This window comes from Narcine bancroftii, chromosome 2, assembly GCF_036971445.1.
Source record: "Narcine bancroftii isolate sNarBan1 chromosome 2, sNarBan1.hap1, whole genome shotgun sequence".
Classification (NCBI taxonomy): Eukaryota; Metazoa; Chordata; class Chondrichthyes; order Torpediniformes; family Narcinidae; genus Narcine; species Narcine bancroftii.
In genome coordinates, this window is record NC_091470.1 from 102534612 (window position 1) to 102553889 (window position 19278).

At 40.1% G+C, this 19278-nt stretch overlaps 1 protein-coding gene across 2 annotated transcripts in view; it reads right to left on the minus strand.

Annotated features, from left to right (window-relative positions):
• The window catches only part of LOC138754029 (gamma-glutamyl hydrolase), a 36010-nt gene that overhangs the window by 12387 nt on the left and 4345 nt on the right, over positions 1 to 19278 (minus strand). Inside the window, exons 2-5 of one of the 2 annotated variants that reach the window (XM_069917763.1) lie at positions 14007 to 14121; positions 12623 to 12673; positions 10804 to 10888; positions 10108 to 10246 (exon numbers count right to left, since the gene is read on the minus strand). In XM_069917763.1, the coding sequence (XP_069773864.1) occupies positions 10108 to 10246; positions 10804 to 10888; positions 12623 to 12673; positions 14007 to 14121 (390 nt within the window). The remainder of the gene's footprint in view (positions 1 to 10107; positions 10247 to 10803; positions 10889 to 12622; positions 12674 to 14006; positions 14122 to 19278) is intronic. The other variant, XM_069917764.1, reaches the window with a different exon arrangement.

Here is a 19278-nt window from a genome sequence, read left to right on the forward strand (position 1 = left end):
TGCATTTTCTCACCCCCCTCCCTCCTCCCATCCCACCCTCCCTACCTCCCCCCCATCCATTTAAAGTACAAAATCTAAGATACATTAAACCAGTCAAACAATGTTGTCATTCAATAAAAATAAACAAGAAATTCCAGTGAGTCAATTCTTTTCATTTCCTTCTCCTTTCGTTAATTTAGGTAGTGAATGTCCCCGGTAGGTTTTCTCTATTTTGTTTCATGTAAGGCTCCCATATTTGTTCAAATATTTCAATATTATTTCTTAAACTATATGTTATTTTTTCTAATGGAATACATTTATTCATTTCTATATACCATTGTTGTATTTTCAAATTATCTTCCAATTTCCAGGTTGACATCATACATTTTTTTGCTACGGCTAGAGCTATCTTAACAAATCATTTTTGTGCACCATTCAAATCAATTCCAAATTCTTTCTTTTTTATGTTACTTAGGAGGAAGATCTCTGGATTTTTTGGTATATTGTTTTCTGTAATTTTATTTAATATTTGGTTTAGATCTTCCCAAAATTTTTCTACTTTCTCACATGTCCATATTGCATGAATTGTTGTTCCCATTTCTTTTTTACATCGAAAACATCTGTCAGATACTGTTGGGTCCCATTTATTTAACTTTTGAGGTGTAATGTATAGCCTGTGTATCCAGTTATATTGTATCATACATAACCTCGTATTTATTGTATTTCTCATCGTTCCAGAACATAACTTCTCCCATGTTTCCTTTTTTATCTTTATATTTAAATCTTGTTCCCATTTTTGTTTAGTTTTACCATTTGTTTCCTCATTCTCCTTTTCTTGCAGTTTAATATACGTATTTGTTATAAATCTTTTGATTATCATTGTATCTGTAATCACATATTCAAAGTTACTTCCCTCTGGTAGCTCAGACTGCTTCCTAATTTGTCCTTCAAGTAGGATCTCAATTGGTAATATGCCAGCACTGTATCTTGAGTTATATTGTATTTATCTTTCATTTGTTCAAAGGATAATAATTTATTTCCTGAAAAACAATTTTCTATTCTTTTGATCCCTTTATTCTCCCATTCTCTAAAGGAAAGGTTATCTATTGTAAAAGGGAGTAACTTATTTTGCGTCAATATTAGTTTTGGTAATTGGTAATTTGTTTTATTCCTTTCTACATGAATCTTTTTCCAAATATTGAGTAGATGATGTAATACTGGAGAACTCCTACGTTGTACCAATTTTTCATCCCATTTATATAATATGTGTTCAGGTATCTTTTCCCCTATTTTATCTAATTCTAATCTAGTCCAATCTGTTTTTTCCCTTGTTTGATAAAAATCTGATAGGTATTTTAATTGTGCGGCTCTATAATAATTTTTAAAGTTTGGCAGTTGTAAGCCTCCTTGTTTATACCATTCTGTTAATTTATCTAGTGCTATCCTCGGTTTCCACCCCCCCCTTTCCATAAAAATTTCCTTATTATTTTCTTTAACTCCTTGAAGAATTTCTCCGTCAAGTGTATGGGCAATGCCTGAAATAGGTATAATATCCTTGGGAAAATGTTCATTTTAATACAGTTTATCCTTCCTATTAGTGTTAATGGTAAATCTTTCCAATGCTCTAAATCGTCCTGTAATTTTTTCATTAGTGGATAATAATTGAGTTTATAAAGATGGCCGAGAATTTTATTTATTTGTATACCTAGGTATTTTATTGCTTGCATTTGCCATCTGAATGGTGATTCCTTCTTAAATTTTGAGAAATCCGCATTATTCATTGGCATTGCTTCACTTTTATTTACGTTAATCTTGTAACCCGACACTTCTCCATATTCCTTCAATCTCTTATATAATTCTTTTAATGATAGTTCTGGTTCTGTTAAGTATACTATAACATCATCCGCAAATAAACTGATTTTATATTCCTTGTCTTTTATTTTTATCCCTTTTATATTATTTTCTGTTCTTATCAATTCTGCCAGTGGTTCTATAGCTAACGCGAACAATAAGGGTGATAGTGGGCATCCCTGCCTTGTTGATCTGCTTAAAATAAATTGCTTTGATATATATCCATTTAGTGTCACTTTCGCCAATGGCCCCTTATATAATGCTTTAATCCAATTAATATACTTCTCTGGTAAACTGAATTTTTGCAATATTTTGAATAAATAATTCCATTCTACTCTGTCAAAGGCCTTCTCTGCGTCTAAAGCAACTGCTACTGTTGGCACTTTACTCCCTTCTACTGCATGAATTAAATTAATAAATTTACAAATATTGTCTGTTGTGCGTCTTTTTTTAATAAATCCTGTTTGGTCTAGATTTACCATTTTAGGAACATACTCTGCTAATCTGTTTGCTAATAGTTTAGCTATTATCTTATAATCTGTGTTAAGTAATGATATTGGTCTATATGACGCTGGTGCGAGTGGATCTTTCCCTTGCTTTAGTATTACTGTAATTATTGCTGTTTTACATGAATCTGGTAAGCTTTGTGTTTTATCAATCTGGTTGATTACTTCCAGGAGGGGAGGAATTAATAAATCTTTAAATGTTTTATAGAATTCTATTGGGAATCCATCCTCTCCTGGTGTTTTATTATTTGGTAATTTTTTTATTATCTCTTGTATTTCTACTATTTCAAATGGTTCTGCAAATTTATTTTGTTCCTCTATTTGTAATTTTGGTAGTTCAATATTAGTTAAAAATTCATCTATTTTCCCTTCTTTCCCTTTGTTTTCAGTTTGGTATAATTGTTCATAGAATTCTCTAAAGTTTTCCTTGATCTCCGTTGGATTATATGTGATTTGTTTGTCTTTTTTCCATGATGCCAATACCATTTTCTTAGCTTGTTCTGTCTTAAGCTGCCATGCTAGAATTTTATGCATTTTTTCTCCTAGTTCATAATATTTCTGTTTTGTCTTCATTATTTTCTTCTCCACCTTATATGTTTGTAGTGTTTCATATTTTATTTTTTTATCTGCCAATTCTCTTCTTTTAGTTGTATCTTCCTTCATTGCTAATTCTTTTTCTATATTTACCATTTCCCTTTCCAACTGCTCTGTTTCCTGATTATAGTCCTTCTTCATCTTGGTTACATAAGTTATTATTTGCCCTCTAATGAACACTTTCATTGCATCCCATAGTATAAACTTATCTTTCACTGATTCCGTATTTATTTCAAAATACATTTTAATTTGTCTTTCAATTAATTCTCTAAAATCTTGCCTTTTAAGTAGCATGGAGTTTAATCTCCATCGATACATTCTTGGAGGGATGTCCTCTAACTCTATTGTCAATATCAAGGGTGAATGGTCCGATAATATTCTAGCTTAATATTCTGTTTTTCTTACTCTATCTTGCATACGAGCTGATAACAAAAATAGGTCTATTCTTGAGTATGTTTTATGTCTACCCGAATAATATGAATATTCCTTTTCCTTTGGGTGTTGTTTCCTCCATATATCCAAAAGTTGCATTTCTTCCATTGATTTAATTATAAATTTGGTTACTCTGTTCTTTCTGTTAATTTTTCCCAGTTTTGTCCATATTTGAATCCAAATTCAGGTTGAAATCCCCTCCTATTAATATGTTCCCTTGCGTAACTGCTATCTTCAAAAAAATCTTGCATAAACTTTTGATCTTCTTCGTTAGGTGAATATACATTGAGTAGATTCCAAAACTCCGAATATATCTGACATTTTATCATTACATATCTCCCTGCTGGATCTATTATTTCCTCTTCTATTTTAATTGGTACATTTTTACTAATTAATATAGCTACTCCTCTAGCTTTTGAATTATACGACGCTGCTGTTACATGTCCTACCCAATCTCTCTTTAATTTCTTGTGCTCCAATTCAGTTAAATGTGTTTCTTGCACAAATGCTATATCAATTTTTCTTTTTTCAGTAAATTTAGCAGTTTCTTCCTTTTGATTTGGTTATGTATTCCGTTAATATTTAAAGTCATATAGTTCAGCATAGCCATTTCATACTTTGTTTATCTTCCCTTTCCGTTTCTCCATCATCACCTTTCCTTCTTATCCATTTCTGCTTTCTTGTTTTGAACACTTTATAAGACAACATTTCTAAAACATCAAACATTTTCCTTATTCTCCTATTTAAAACTTCTTTAACCCCATTCTCCCCTCCCCCTCCTGAGTTGCCCTTTATCCCTTGTTGGGCAACCACATCTCCCCTCTCCATTTGGATTTGCGAATTCACTCGCAAACGTCAACTGATTTTGCAGTGACCGTAACTCCTCCCCACCCAGCTCCCCCAGGAAAAGATTTCAATTTTCATATGTAACAAAGGTCACGCTTTTAATTCCCTCCTTATTCCCTCTATTCCCTTTCCCTCCCTTATTAATTCTTATGTATACTCTATATATTTTCCTCTAAATACGGATACATTCATGTATACACACTATATATATATATATATATATATATATACACACACATATACCCCTATACACACATACATATAGTTCGTGGTCATTTTTACTCTCATTACATGTCTTTATCTCTCTGCTTGTTTTGTCATTGTTCTGCAAATTTTCTTGCTTCCTCTGGATCCGAGAATAGTCTGTTTTGTTGCCCTGGAATAACTATTTTAAGTACCGCTGGGTACTTTAACATAAATTTATATCCTTTTTTCCATAAGATTGTTTTTGCTGTATTGAACTCCTTCCTCTTCTTCAGGAGTTCAAAACTTATGTCTGGATAGAAAAAATTTTTTTGACCAGTGGCTTTTTGACCTCTCTTATTTTCTTCATTGCTTTATCCAATATATTTTCTCTTGTTGTATATCTTAAGAATTTTACTAAAATGGATCTTTGTTTTTGCTGCGGTTGTGGTTTCAGGACTAAAGTTCTATGTGCCCTCTCTATTTCCATTTCTTCCTGTAATTCTGGTCTTCCTAGGACCCTGGGGATCCAATCTTTTATAAATTCTCCCATATTCTTGCCTTCTTCATCTTCCTTAAGGCCCACTATCTTTATATTATTTCTTCTATTATAGTTTTCTATTATATCTATCTTCTGAGCTAACAGCTCATGTGCCTCTTTAACTTTTTTATTAGATTCTTCTAATTTCTTTTTTAAGTTCTCTACTTCCATTTCTACAATTATTTCTCATTCTTCCATATTTTCCACTCTTTTTCCTATCTCTGACAGTCATTTTTTCTTCTGCATTCTTAATTCTTCTTTTTAATCTCATTAAATTCTTGTAATTGCCATTCTTTCACTGATTCCATATATTCTTTAAAAAAAGATACATCCATTGTCTTCTTCTTCCATCTCTTCTTCTTCCATTTCTTTCTGTCCTTCTTCTTCTTCTTCCTCTGGGTTGACCATCCGTTGTTTCCTTGTTTTCTTTTTACCCTCTTCTTTCTTGTTGTCGTTATTGTCTGTGTTCTGCACCTGCTGCTGTGTTGCAGGTGTCTCTCTCAGCTGTGGAGATCGACTCCGCAGCTGCTCCCCCCTCCCGTCAGTGTGTTTTTTTTCATCCGCGGTTGCACACTTTTACTCGGCTCTGTGAGCTATATTTGTAGTCCCGAGCCCAGGACTTCCACTGACCTGAGGGAACGGGCTTCTCTCTCCGTGGCGGGCCTCTTCGGGCAGGTAAGGCCTTCACCTTCTTCTTCCGACGTTCTTTCTTCCTCTTTTCTTCCCGTTGTTTTCGACTTTTCTCTCTTCGCTGCCATTTTCTTCTCACCTTTATTTTTACTTTATTGTAAATTTTAATCTTATACCTTTGTGCTTTGTATGTTTTTTTTTAACTTTTCGGGAGAGGGCTGGAATTCTCTGACCGGCCACTACTCCATCATGTGACTCCTCCGTTGCCCTGGATAATGCATCAGCTAACACAATAAGTTTCCCTGGTGTGTACACCAATTAATCATAATGTTGTAGCTTCATCATCAGTCCTTGGATTCTTGGTGACATTTCACTGAGATTTTTCTTGATTATTGCTATCGTTGTCTTGTAGTCTGTTTCTGCCGTGAATGTTGGTAGACCACTCACAATACTGTGGAATTTCTTGAGTCCATAGACCAGGCCTAAACATTCTTTCTTGATCTTTTCATATATACATTCAGATGTTGTCATCATCCTTGATGTGTATGCTTCTGGTCTCCAATTCTTTCCTATAGCCTGAAGTAGTATGCTACCTATCCCATTTTTTGAAACGTCCGTGGATCTTTCTGGATGTGTCAAAGAACGTCAAAAGTACTGGCTCTGAAGTTAGAATGGTTTTCAATCGTCCCCATTCTTCCTTGTGATTGTTTGTCCACTTGAATTTGCATTTGTCCTGTAACAACTTCCTTTTTTTTTAAATAATTTTTTATTGTAACAACTTCCTGAGGTACATTGTTTTGGAAGAAAGGTTTGGCATGAATTTACCAATTAAATTGATCATTCCTAGTGCTCTCAATATGTCTTTTTTGTCAGTGGGTCTGGGCATCTCTAAAATTGCTTTCACCTGGTTCTTGTCTGGCTCTACACCTGTCTCTGACAGTTTATCTCCCAAAAAGGTGATTGTCTGCAAACTGACATTTTTCTCTGTTTAACTTTAATCCATACTTCTGGATGCTTTGTAGCACTTTGATGAGCCTTTCGTTGTGTTGTTTTTGAGTGGATCCCCATAGGATCATGTCATCTATGCCATCTATGATGTGCTCCATTGTCCTCTTACACCCTCTTCACAACTTACTTCCCCTCCATTCATTTCTCATCAGCACATTTAGCAAGCATACTTTCAAGGCATTTATATTAATAGGTCAAACTTGCAGGCAAAACACTATTACTGAGGCAATCACCTTGCCAACTAGAGAAAGACCAGTTTATAGCTTTTCTCTTTCCTGTTGACCAACCAATCTTCTATTAAAGCAAATGAGCTTTTTATCTTCCACAATAATAGGTGAAAAAATATCAAATGCCTTCATGAAATCTTAGGATAGCACATCCACTAGTTACCTTTTATCAATAACATATTCATCAGCAAGACCATAAGACCATAAAGGACAGGGTGCAGACAAGCTATTTGACCCATCGAGTCTACTCTACTATATAAATCATGGTTGATGTATTTTTTCCTCTCAACCTCATTCTCCTGCCTTCTCATAACCTTTGTTGTCCTCACTAATCAAGAACCTATCAACCTCCATTTTAAATCTACCCAATGACTTGGCCTCCACATCCATCTGTGGCAACGAATTCCACAGATTCGCCACCCTTTGATTGAAGAATTTTTTCCTAATCTCTGGACATCCTTTTATTCTGAGGCTGAGCCCTCTGGTCCTAGATTCTCCCACAACTGGAGAGATCTTCTCCATGTCTACTCTATCAAGCCCTTTCAATATTTGGAATGTTTCAGTGACATCCTCTCTCTTCCTGAACTCTAGTGAGTACAAGTCAAGATCCATCAAATGCTCCTCATACGTTAACCCTTCCATCCCTGGGATCATTTTTGCAAACCTCCTCTGGACCCTCTCCAACAATTGAACATCCTTAGATATGGGGCCCAAAACTGCTTCTGATGTGGTCTGACCAACACCTTGTAAAACCTCAGTATTTCATCTTTGCTTGCATATTCTAATCCTCTCTAAATAAATGCTAACATTATATTTGCCTTCCTTACTACCAACTCAACCTGCAAGTTAACTTTGGGGAATCCTGTACATGAATCCCAAGTCCCATTGGGCCTCTGTTTTGTGCATTCTATCACCATTTAGAAAACAATCTATGTCTTACTTTCTTGTACCAAAGTGCATGACCATCTACTTCACAATGCTGTATTCCATCAGCCACTTCTTCGTTCATTCTCCCAACCTCTGTCCCTCTGCATAGTTCCTGCTTCCTCAACACTACCTGCCCCTCTGTCTATCTTCAAATCATCTGCAAACCTGGCTGCAAAGTCATCAATTCCATCACTTATATGCAATGTGACAAGTAACAGACCTAACATCGATCTCAGAACACCACTAGTCACCGCCAGCCAGCCAGAAAAGGCCCCTTTTATTCCCCCTTTGCCTTCTGCCAGTCAGTCAATATTCTATCCATGTTAGTACCTTCCCTGTAATGTCATAGGCTCCTCATATGTGGCACCTGGTCAAAAACTTTCTGAAAATGCAAGTAAGCAACATCCACTGACTCTCCTTTGTCAGTCCTGCGTGTTACTTCCTCAAAGAAGTCCAATAAATTTGTCAGATAAAATTTCCCCTGAAGGAAACCATGCTGACCGGCCTATTTTATTTTATGCTTTCAAGTACCCCAAAACTTCATCTTTAATAATGGACTCTCGATCTTAACTATAGAGAATATTGTTTATTCCCCTGACTCTACTCTTCCCAATCACCACTCTCCCCCTCTCTTCTCTCCCCCTCTTGAAGGTCAGAGCTCCCTGAACTTCAGTGCCATGGTCATATCCCTCATTGCTCCTGCAGCCCCCACTCTCACCCACACAAAGAGTGAGAATCTCAGATCTGTTGCACAAGGTCAAGGGCTAAGCTCCTCCAGCATGACCCCTTGGATCCCCAAAGTGCCTCACCAGCAGTAACGCTCTCGTCCCTGAACACAGAGAGGGTAATGAATTAGGAAAAAATAATTTCCCTTTTGGTTTACTTTGTCTACTAAACCTTCATTTGTTTAAGTCCCTAGTTGTAATGACTTCCACTATAGAATCTAACATTTATCTTCTGAAAGACATTAAATGGTCAGGAGTTTAATGTATTTCTCCATTAATAAATAAACACTTTGCAATACATAAAATATTCATTAAATCTAGGAAATATGGAAAATTAAAGCTAATTAATCAATTATACTGAACAACAAATTTTTTCAAAAGGTTTGCTTCCTGAAAAAAGAATTGGGTATTATGACAGACAACTTCAAGATGAATACAAAGATAATTTTAGATTTGCTGCATCATGTAGGAAGTTGTAAAAACGTTAAATTAACTTTTATTGAATTTAGCATTTTTAATCGAATAATGATGCTGACACATTTTGCCGCTGATTTTCAATTTGTACCCGGCATCTGATGCCTCTTGTGTCAGTGTCCAACAATAGTCGGCCAGCATTGATGGATTCCAATTGCCCTGATACTCCTTTTCCATATAACCATATAACCACTTACAGCACAGAACAGGCCAGTACGGCCCTACTAGTCCATGCCGTAGCAAATCCCCACCCTCCTAGTCCCACTGACCAGCACCCTGTCAATACCCCTCTAGTCCATGGTCACAATGTCCTGTTGAAACCTTTCACCATTGCATTTCATGATTTCATGCTTGAAGTAGACTTAAAATATCACAGGAAATCAGAAAAACTATGTTATATCTTAAAAACAGTACATAATAGGAAAATTTTAAGATGATCTTTGTGATTAGCAGTGCAAAATCCATAAAATTTACCCAAAAGTGTTCAGGAAGAAAAATCTTCATTGTCCAGTGTTATTTGACTTGATGGCCCTATGATTAAGTCCTTCAGGTCCTCCAAACTTATTAGGTTACAGCTCCACCTTTTGTAACATTTCCCAGGTGAGTAATTTTCCTGAGCTGGTGCCTCTCTTCTAGTTTACAGTTATATCTGGAATGCTTTGTATCCTCTACAATGAAACTAGTGCACATTTCATTCATCTGCCATGTTCTTGTTTTATTAATTACATTGACTTACTTTTAACACTTTTCTTGTTTTACATATCTATAGAAAGTTTTATTTGTACTTTTTTCTTTCCCTATTATTCTTTTACTCATTCTTTAAAGAAATTGTTCATACCCAGATTCTGACTTTGCATTATATATTTTTCTTTAAAATTTTAATAATCTTTAACAATATCCAGCATAATTGGTATAACCCTCCTTTATTGACAACCAAACCATATATTTTTTGTACCAATGTTAACCTGCTTATATTTTTAATGCAAGAGTCCAACTGAATGACCATACCTGACAAATTGCCCATGCCCGAAACATTGTTTACCCTTTACTTTGTATAGATGTTGTGTGACCTCCAAAGTTTCTCCAAGGGTTAGGGTTCATTGCAGAGAATCCAACCAGATTCTTTTCACATGGCAAATCTCAAATTCAAAATACTTTGTCGCAAACTAGTACTTTGTTCTTACCATTGGTCAAATTAAGTGGGAGAGCAATGTTCTCAGTATCAGTCTTTATCAACAAGTTCTTTCCAGCAGTTAATGTGATCAGGATCTGTAGTCCTAGACAAGTTCCCCATATAGGAAAATAATCGCCAGCATCAAATGCCTGCAGAAATAACACAGAGGTGGCAAGTAACACAGACAAATAATGATAATTATATCACTGGGTTTCAAGCAACAATACATAACTTCTTCTTTGGCTTGGCTTCATGGACGAAGATTTATGGAGGGGTATGTCCACGTCTGCTGCAGCCTCGTTGGTGACTGACAAGTCCGATGCAGGACAGGCAGGCACGGTTGCAGCGGTTGCAAGGGAAAATTGGTTGGTTGGGGTTGGGTGTTGGGTTTTTCCTCCTTTGTCTTTTGTCAATGAGGTTGGTTCTGCGATCTTCTTCAAAGGAGGTTGCTGCCCGCCGAACTGTGAGGCGCCAAGATGCACGGTTGGAGGCGATATCAGCCCACTGGCAGTGGTCATAGCTACTAACATTTTAATGTAACAAAGAAATGACTTCATCAAATCTACAAAAGTTTGTGAAGGAAATCATTGCAGTTTAAATGTTTTCATTCAAAAGTGAGATATAATTGAACTTGCAAACATGGTAGGCAAACACCATCTTATTTGGAGGCAACAAATTCAAAACAAGTACACAGTGCCAAACCTACCTTTGATGCAAGATCATAGAATATTTTTGCAATTTTGGCAAAACTGGATGTCTGTAAGTCAACTGCTCCACCAGGTAAGAGGATGCTGGAAAGAGGAAAGGGATAAAATATGGCTGATTTAACGTTTGGTGCAGCATGGCGTCTGTTTTCTTATCTTCAACCCCATAAAACTTTAACCCCTTTATTCCTCAGATAAATATGGTTCATAGCATTGATTACAAACACGATGATTGTTTATTCAGGGTTCAGGGAGCTTTCAGTTGGGAGCCCTCCATCTCTTCAAACATGATGTTGTAGGTTCAAGTTCCCTATCCCAGATCTAACATACAATCTTGGCCAACAGGTCCATGCCGAACCAAGAAATATTAAATCACAGCTCTATCTCTTGGATATCAGAGACCCTGCAATGAAATTCTAGAGAGCAGCTGGGAATTTCCTCATGCCTCATTCAGTATTTATCCCTGACCAAGATCACTATAACAGATTATATGCTTATTGCATATATAGGGATTTTGATGTACACAAATTATTAACTACATTAAACTCAATTTACAATTATTCAAATTTCCAGTGATTTTTCCTACTAGTTGTTTATGTAGATTGGAGAAATGGGTGGCTGGAAGGAAGGGGGCTAGACTTTATTATGACTGCTCTAAACCTGCAGAAGATCCAAAGTCCTGCTTTGCATGATGTGTTCACTATGAATACAAGGTCTCCACCCAAACTGCAGAGAGGATTTATCAGGACACCAGGATGGTTGCCACATTCCAGTTGGTGAAGCTGTGAAGGGGACTGGGAAAAATTAAAGTTTGGCACTGACTAGATGGGCTGAAGAGCCTCTATCTGTGTGGTGATGATTTTCTATGGTGCCTGTGCATTTGAAGACACAGGATTGAGACTGCACTGTGGAGAAGGTTCAGCAGGATGTTGCCTTGGATTGAGCTTTTCAGATAGGAGACAGATAGACTGGGTCTGTCTCCTTGAAGCGAAGGAGATGAAAGAGGCATGCAAAATTAAGAGGAGCGTGGATAGGATAGATGATAGAAAACTTTTCCTATGGCAAAGGTATCTAAACCTAAAGGGCAATGAGTTTCTCCAGCACATTTGTGTATTGCACTCGCCCCCAACATCTGCAGATTTTCTTGATTAATTTTAAGTCTCAGAAGGGATGTAAAGGAGAATATGTTCAAACAGAGGGTGGTTGGAGCTTGAGTGGGCAGTGAAGGCATGAACTTCCAGACAAACACTTGAATTATCATGGCTGGAATTGTGATAGTACAGATTCTATCACCAATGTGTATATGTACAGATTGTAGTGTAGGATGACTGTGATTGGCTGAGAGCATAGCCACGCCTACTGGCAGGTCTTAAAGGGTTGCTCCTAGCCAGACCAAGTCATTCTGGACTGGTCGACCTACTTGTGATACGCTCCACTCTTCTAGTTAATAAAAGATTTGGTTTGGATCAACAAGCCTTTCATTCTTTCGACGTGCTCTACAGGTATGGTGGAAAATGGGATTGGTATTGATGGGCATTTGATAGATGATGACTGAAGGGCCTATTTCTCTGCCTATAACCCTATGATTCAATATCGAACCAAATACTGAAACAAATCACAAAGGATTATCAACTCTAGAACACAGAAATATCAAAGAAAAAGTTATTGTCAAATTATATTCCAAAACCACAGAAAGGTTACAAATGAAGGGCCAGTAATCATGACAGATACAAACCAAACAGTAGGAGAATCTACTGTTTAAATTGAGTGGTCAGATTTAGATGGCTCACCAGTTACAACATTAAATTATTAATCACTTACCCATTGATGGAATAGAAAATCCTTTCATATTCTTCATATGTCAAATTCAGCCTGTGTTCAAAACAAGCATTTCAAGACCAATAAATCTTCTATTTATTGTGTTAGATCTGCAGTTTAAAACTTCCAAATGTTTTATTAATTATTCAACTGGATTATTTTCCTCTCACCCCATCCTCCCTCCCTTAATCCCTTGCTTGCGCAACATTCCATATGTTAGACGGCCTCTGTTCTTTGCTCTTGTGGTTATTTTAGAAAGGAAAAGGAAAAGTAATTGCACTTATGGGAGGAATTTCAAGATTCAGGGTTCAGGGTTCAATTTAAATACCTGTACTTGCTTAAGTGTTGTAATGGAAAGAGCTCTGATCAACTTTCCCTCTAACACTAGGCAATGATGATTTTGCTTCCTGAACACATTTGGGGTGTATTTTACGGATTTTGAAAATTTATGGATCCCAAAAACCATTTTAAAATTTTCCTATCATGTACCATTTTTAAAATATAACTTATTTTTCTGATTTCCTTCAAGCATGCAAAACATTGAAAGTTCATTTTCTGCATTCGCATTTGGACCTCTTCCCTGATGATCTTCATACAGCCAGTGACGAATGTAGTGAAAGGTTTCACCAGGACATTGTGACTGTGGAAAAGCGATATCAGGACAAATGGAATCTATTGTTGCTGGCCAACTATTGTTGGACACTGACACCAGAGGCATCAGATGCTGAGTACAATCGAAAATCAACAGCAAAGCATTTTTAGGTCAGTTGAACTAACGCAATGCATTATATTGTGCGAGTGAACATGCTAAATTCAATAAAAGTTAATTTAATATTTCTCCAATTTCCTACGTGATACAGCAAATCTGAAATTATCTTGGCGTTCAGCTTGAAGTTGTCTATCATAATTCTAATTTTCTTTCAGGAAGCAAACCTTTGAAACCTATTGTCCAGTGTTATTAGTTTCAGGGCATCCAGGCAATTTTACTGTGCTTTGGACTAAGAACATATATACTTCACTTAATGACACAAAGGTGACTGCAGTTGCTAAAATCTGGAGCCACAAAGAATCTGCTGGAAGAACTCAGCAGATCCAGCAGCACTGGTGGGAGAAAAAGTATGGTCAATGTTTTGAGATGGAATTCTTTGACTCAGTGAAGGGTTCTGGCCTGAAACATTGACCATTCTTTTTCTCTGACTAATGCTGCTCAACTCATCAAGATCCAACAGTGGAGTGTTTTGCGTCTCTTCAATCAAACGTTTAAAAAGGGTGCTGGCCTGAGAGAAGTAAACCCAGTCTATGGTGGGACAATGTATCTAATTCATGTGTATTCATCCACTTCCATGCTCTTTGTTCAGTTGATTGACCCAAGAACAGTGATGAGCACCTGATTGGCACCACCCTGCATCCAGCTGATTCCAGATACTTCACATAAGGTGCAGCAATATAAGTCTTCCCTTGCAGAATAAGATCTTGATCTTGTGATTCCTGTGCCAATATCCCTATAGGAGAACACAAATACTCGTATAATTGTCGATACTGTGTGATAGTCGACCCTCCCCCACCTATTTTGGCCCAAACATTGGGTGTTTTTGTATGACCCGTGTAAAAGTCGAGCCCCCCCCCCCTATTTTTGGTCCTGACTGCCTGCCCATCCGAGCTCCCAATGCCCCGACAGCAGACCCACGCTCCCGCAGCCTGCCCACTGGAACTCCCAATGCCCCAGCTACCTGCCCATCCAAACTCCTGATGCCCCAGCCACCCGCAAATCTGAGCTCCCAACACCTCGACCATAGACTTACCACCTGGTCCCAGCTATCTGAGCTCCTGACACCTTGAATGTTGCAGGTACTTACCAAGGTTAAAAATGCGAACTGTGTAAAAGTAGACCCCTCCTTTTTTGGCCCGAAAAAGTGGTCCAAAATATTTGACTATTACACCATTATATACAGTACTTGAGTCAATAAACATGTAAAATATGGGACTGCAGACCCATTTATTTTATGTTTCATACTAATCCTTCTCTACCTCACACCAAAACCCTCTATTTTTCTAACGTGTCTATCCAAGCACCTTTCAAATGTTCCTGTTGTACCAGCCTTACTTACTTCATCCAAAGATATCATAGCTCAAGAGAATATTCATGATGATTGTGGAACTATTTTTATTTTCTCACATAGACTTATAACAAATTTGAACTAAAACAGATCCAAGTGAGCCATTTAAATCCACTGAAGGTACAATATTAAGAAATATAGTACATTCTGAAAGACTTTGCATGTAGCAAAGATTGGCCTGGAAGATCATCAGTTCAGTGATAGATACACTCTGGTCTGCCAGATGGAGCAAAGCTAGTAAAATGGGCTCTGAGTGTAAAAGGTAGTGGACACACCCCAGGATATCACAGGCAAAACCCTCCCCACTATTGAGAACATCCATGGGGAACATTGCCATCGGAGAACAGCAGCAATCATCAAGGATCCACACCACCCAGCACATGCTCTATTCTCGCTGCTGCCATCAGGAAAGAAGTACAGCTGCCACAAGACTCGCCCCACCAGGTTCAGGAACATTAGACTCCTTGATAACAAGCTCAATCAGGAACTCATTTAAGGACTGTTACGTTTTCATTTTATTGATTTTTTTCCCCCTCACTGTATTGCATAGTCAGTTTGTTTACATTGTTTACATGTGCACATTGAGTACAGTTCTTTTGCACTATGTACTCTGACAATAAATCTGAAATCTGATCAAAATTTGAAATCTAAATCTTATCTAACCTATCTTCAGAATGGTTCACTATCATTGTTGAAAGAACAAAGGAAATCCATCTGAAATGGGGAAGCTATTTGATGAGGAAAAGTTGGATAGGCTAGCCTTGCATTAGCTGAAGTTTGGAAAAGGTGAGATGGCTTGATTGAAACAGGTAAGATCCTGAAGTGTCTTGGCTTTATTCCAAATATGTGCTTAATCAGCACACGTCTTTCTTTACATTTACTGTGCCATCAAATCAATTCATTTTTTAAATGATGCACCAAAGTCACTTGCGCTTCCTTGTTAAGCAACATCCCCATGAAGTGTACCAGTGGCTGTTATTCATGACCTAGCCCTTCGGTGTCCAGTGGCAGCAGGAGCTTTGACTATGATCCTTCCCCACAGAGCCTTTGCAGTGATTCTACCTCACTTCAGTGAATCCCTGAGTGAAACACGATAGGCTGCAGAGATTAAAGCACCAAAATGCTGGAGGAACTCAGCTGGTCTTTTCTGCATCTATAGGAGAGAAAGATATACTGCTGTCGTTTTGGGCCTGAGCCCTTCTTCAAGGGAAAATCCAGATATGTTGGCAATATTTCTTTGTGCTGAATAGGGGGCCTTGCTTGACTCCAAAAGCGAAATGGGGGTTGTGGAGAACAGGCATGTAAGTGGAATTGAGTCCACTGCCAGTTCAGCAACGATCTTACTGAATGGCAGATCAGGTTTGACAGGTTAGACTGCCTGTCTATGTTTGCCTTCATAGAGAGATGACCCCTGAGATCCATGTTTTCCAAGATCTCATTGTGAACATTTATTGTACAGGTGCCCACACACCATTCTCCATAGAAAATCTTTTAGTTTAATTGGCCCTTCCCTGTAGGGGAACTCATTCTTGTCTAGCTGTAACACAGTTCCAGAGCATTTGTGCTCTGTCCACAGTGGTCATCCCAAATTTCCCAACGCCTGCCATTTCAACTCTTCTCCCTCCCTCACCAACCCATCCATCCTTGGTTTGTTCTACTGCCAGAGTGAGGCAGTGGGCATTGTGGGTGGCATGGCTAGCATAGTGGGTAGTGCAATGTTCTTACACCACCTGTGATTGGGATGGGGGTTCATCTGTCTGTAAGGAGCTTCAAGTTCTCTCCGTGTCTGCATGGATTTCCTCTGGGGCTCTGGTTTCCTCCCTCCATTCAAAATACACCAGGGACTGAAGGTCAATTGGGTGTAATTGGATGGCACTGGCTTGTGGGCTGAAAAGGCCTGTTACCATGCAGTAAGTCTAAAAAAAACCCAAAAAAAACACCTAATTTTCCATCTGGGCAGTCTGCAGCTCAATGGTATAAACACTCAATTTTCCACTTTCAGGTAACAGATCCCCCTTCCAAACTATCTCCGTTTTCCCCTTCCCTTCACCTCATTTTTGTCTCCTTTCTCAACCTCCATCCATTCTCAACCATGTCCCCCTTTAACACACATATCCCCCGACTGGATCCTTCAGTTCCATCTGGGCTCTCATTGGACCTGTTCCTATCAGATTCCAGCACTGGTAGCCATGGTCTCCACCTATCACTCCTCCCATTCTCTCTGACATCTTCCTCCACTTGGCCCCTTTGTTTCTCTCACTTTCTCTGACACCTGCCAATAATCAGCCTCTGTCTGTCATCTTTCAGGTCTCCCTGGTTCACCAATCCTTGATTGGCACCCATCTAAATCCTCCCACCCATTCCCCATTATTCAGGTCTGTAGCAGATGCCATTAAGTTCTGTAGCTGAAAAACACACAGAAGGTGGGCTGTTTGAGACTCAAGGTGAGGAACCTGTGCAGCCTACGGGCTGCTGGCAACTGTGGTCGAGGGATATGTTTTGGGAAATTGGGAAGAGGACCTCTGGAGACTGGCTTGAAACTGGCTGAAGGGGTACCGGGTATTGGAACCAGGAAGTGACAGGGTGCCGAGGCCACCACACTGAACCAGGCAGACAGGCCAGTGGCACTTCTTTTGCACACCCTGCAGGGCCCCAAACACAGACACTCTGCCGTGCAGAAGGAGGCACAGGCTATCGTGGAGGCGGTATGCCACTGGAGGCACTATTTGGCCAGCAAGCCATTCACCCTGCTGACAGACCAAGAGTCATCGCCGTTATGTTTAATAACAAACAGCGGGGCAAAATTAAGAATGACATGATCATACGGTGGAGTATTGAGCTGTCCACCTATAATTACAAGATCTTGTACCAGCCGGGTAAACTCAACGAGCACCCCTGACACGCTGTCCGGAGGAACCTGTGCCGGGGTGCAAGTAGCTTGCCTGCATACCCTCCACGATAGCTTCTGCCATCCCAGGGTCACAAGTCTCTACCACTTTGTGAGGGCACTTTGTGGAGGAAATCAGAGAGCTGACACACAATTGCCCGGTCTGTGCAGAATGCAAGTCGCAGTTTTACAGGCCAGAGAAAGCCCACCTCATCAAAGCCATTCACCCCTTTGAACAACTCAGTATAGACTTCAAGGGACCCCACAAACAAGAACATGTAGCCGTAGCTACACTGCTACCGAAAGAACACACAACCAGATGGGTTGAGCTCAGTGAGCAGAAAACTGATTTATTGAAAAGGCCTGGACTTATACTCCCAGCCTGGACCTGGCTGAGAACCACGCTGGGGGGGGCGCCGACGTCACTCGGAGTCATGTGGTTCCCCAGCGCGGGCTTCTGAGCTAAGTGCTGAGAAGAAGTGGAACCCCCCCCGACGACGCCATTTTGGCCGGCTTCCCTGCTGCGTGGATTACAAGCGGGGCCGGTTCGCCTGCCTACTGGCATGCCACCACACATCCCCCCCACCCCCCCCCCCAGAACCAGCACCAATGTCCTTTTTAGCTGGGCGGCCTTGCTTCTTGGGCTGGGCCACAATCACTGGTTCAGTGGGGTTGAGGTGAGCTGGTTTCAGCCTGTCCACAGTAAACAGCTCCCGCCTGCCGCCGATGTCCAGCGTGAATGTAGACCCTGAACACTGGACAACCCTGTATGGCCCCTCGTAAGGTCTCTACAGAGGTTCCGCGGGCGGGCCCCGCTGAATAAAAATGTACTCTGCAGAGTGCAGCTCGCTGGGGACGTAAGATGGCTGTGTGCCATGTAGGGGGGGGGATGGTGGGGGTGCTAAGGAGTCCAAGTGGGCCCGACATGGGGAAGTAGCACGTGCAGTGACCGCTGGGGGTTGTGAGGCGCGATGATAAACTCACCAGGCAGTACCAGCGGTGTGCCATAGACCAGCTCAGCTGATGACGCCTGCAGATCCTCCTTGGGCATGGAGCGGATGCCCAGGAGCACCCAAGGCAGTTCATCCACCCAGTCGGGACCGGTGAGTCGGGCCATAAGTGCTGACTTAAGGTGGTTGTGCAGACGCTTGACCAGCCCATTGGCCTGTGGGTGATAGGCCGTGGTGCGGTGTAGCTCTACCTGTTGATGAACTGTGCCCAAAGCGCAGAGGTGAATTGGGCACCCCGATCGCTGGTGAGGTGATTCGGAATGCTGAACCAGGTGACCCAACCATGCAACAGCACTCGGGAGCAGGAGTCCGTGGAGGCGTCCGGCATTGGGATCACCTCGGGCCAACGAGTGGTGCAGTCTACCACTGTGAACAGGTAACGGTTGCCCTGGGAAATTGGTAAGGGCCCGACTATGTCCACATGAATGTGGCTGAACTGTTCCCAGACATGCTCGAACTCTTGCACGGGTGCCCTGGTGTGGCTGTGCACCTTGGACATCTGGCAATGGATGCATGTTCTGGCCCAGCCCGCGATCTGCTTCCGCAGCCCATGCCAAATGAACCATCCGGACCATGGACCTGATGGACGGGTGTGAAAGGCCGTGGATGTGATGGAAGACTTGCCTGCACCACTGCTGGGGAACC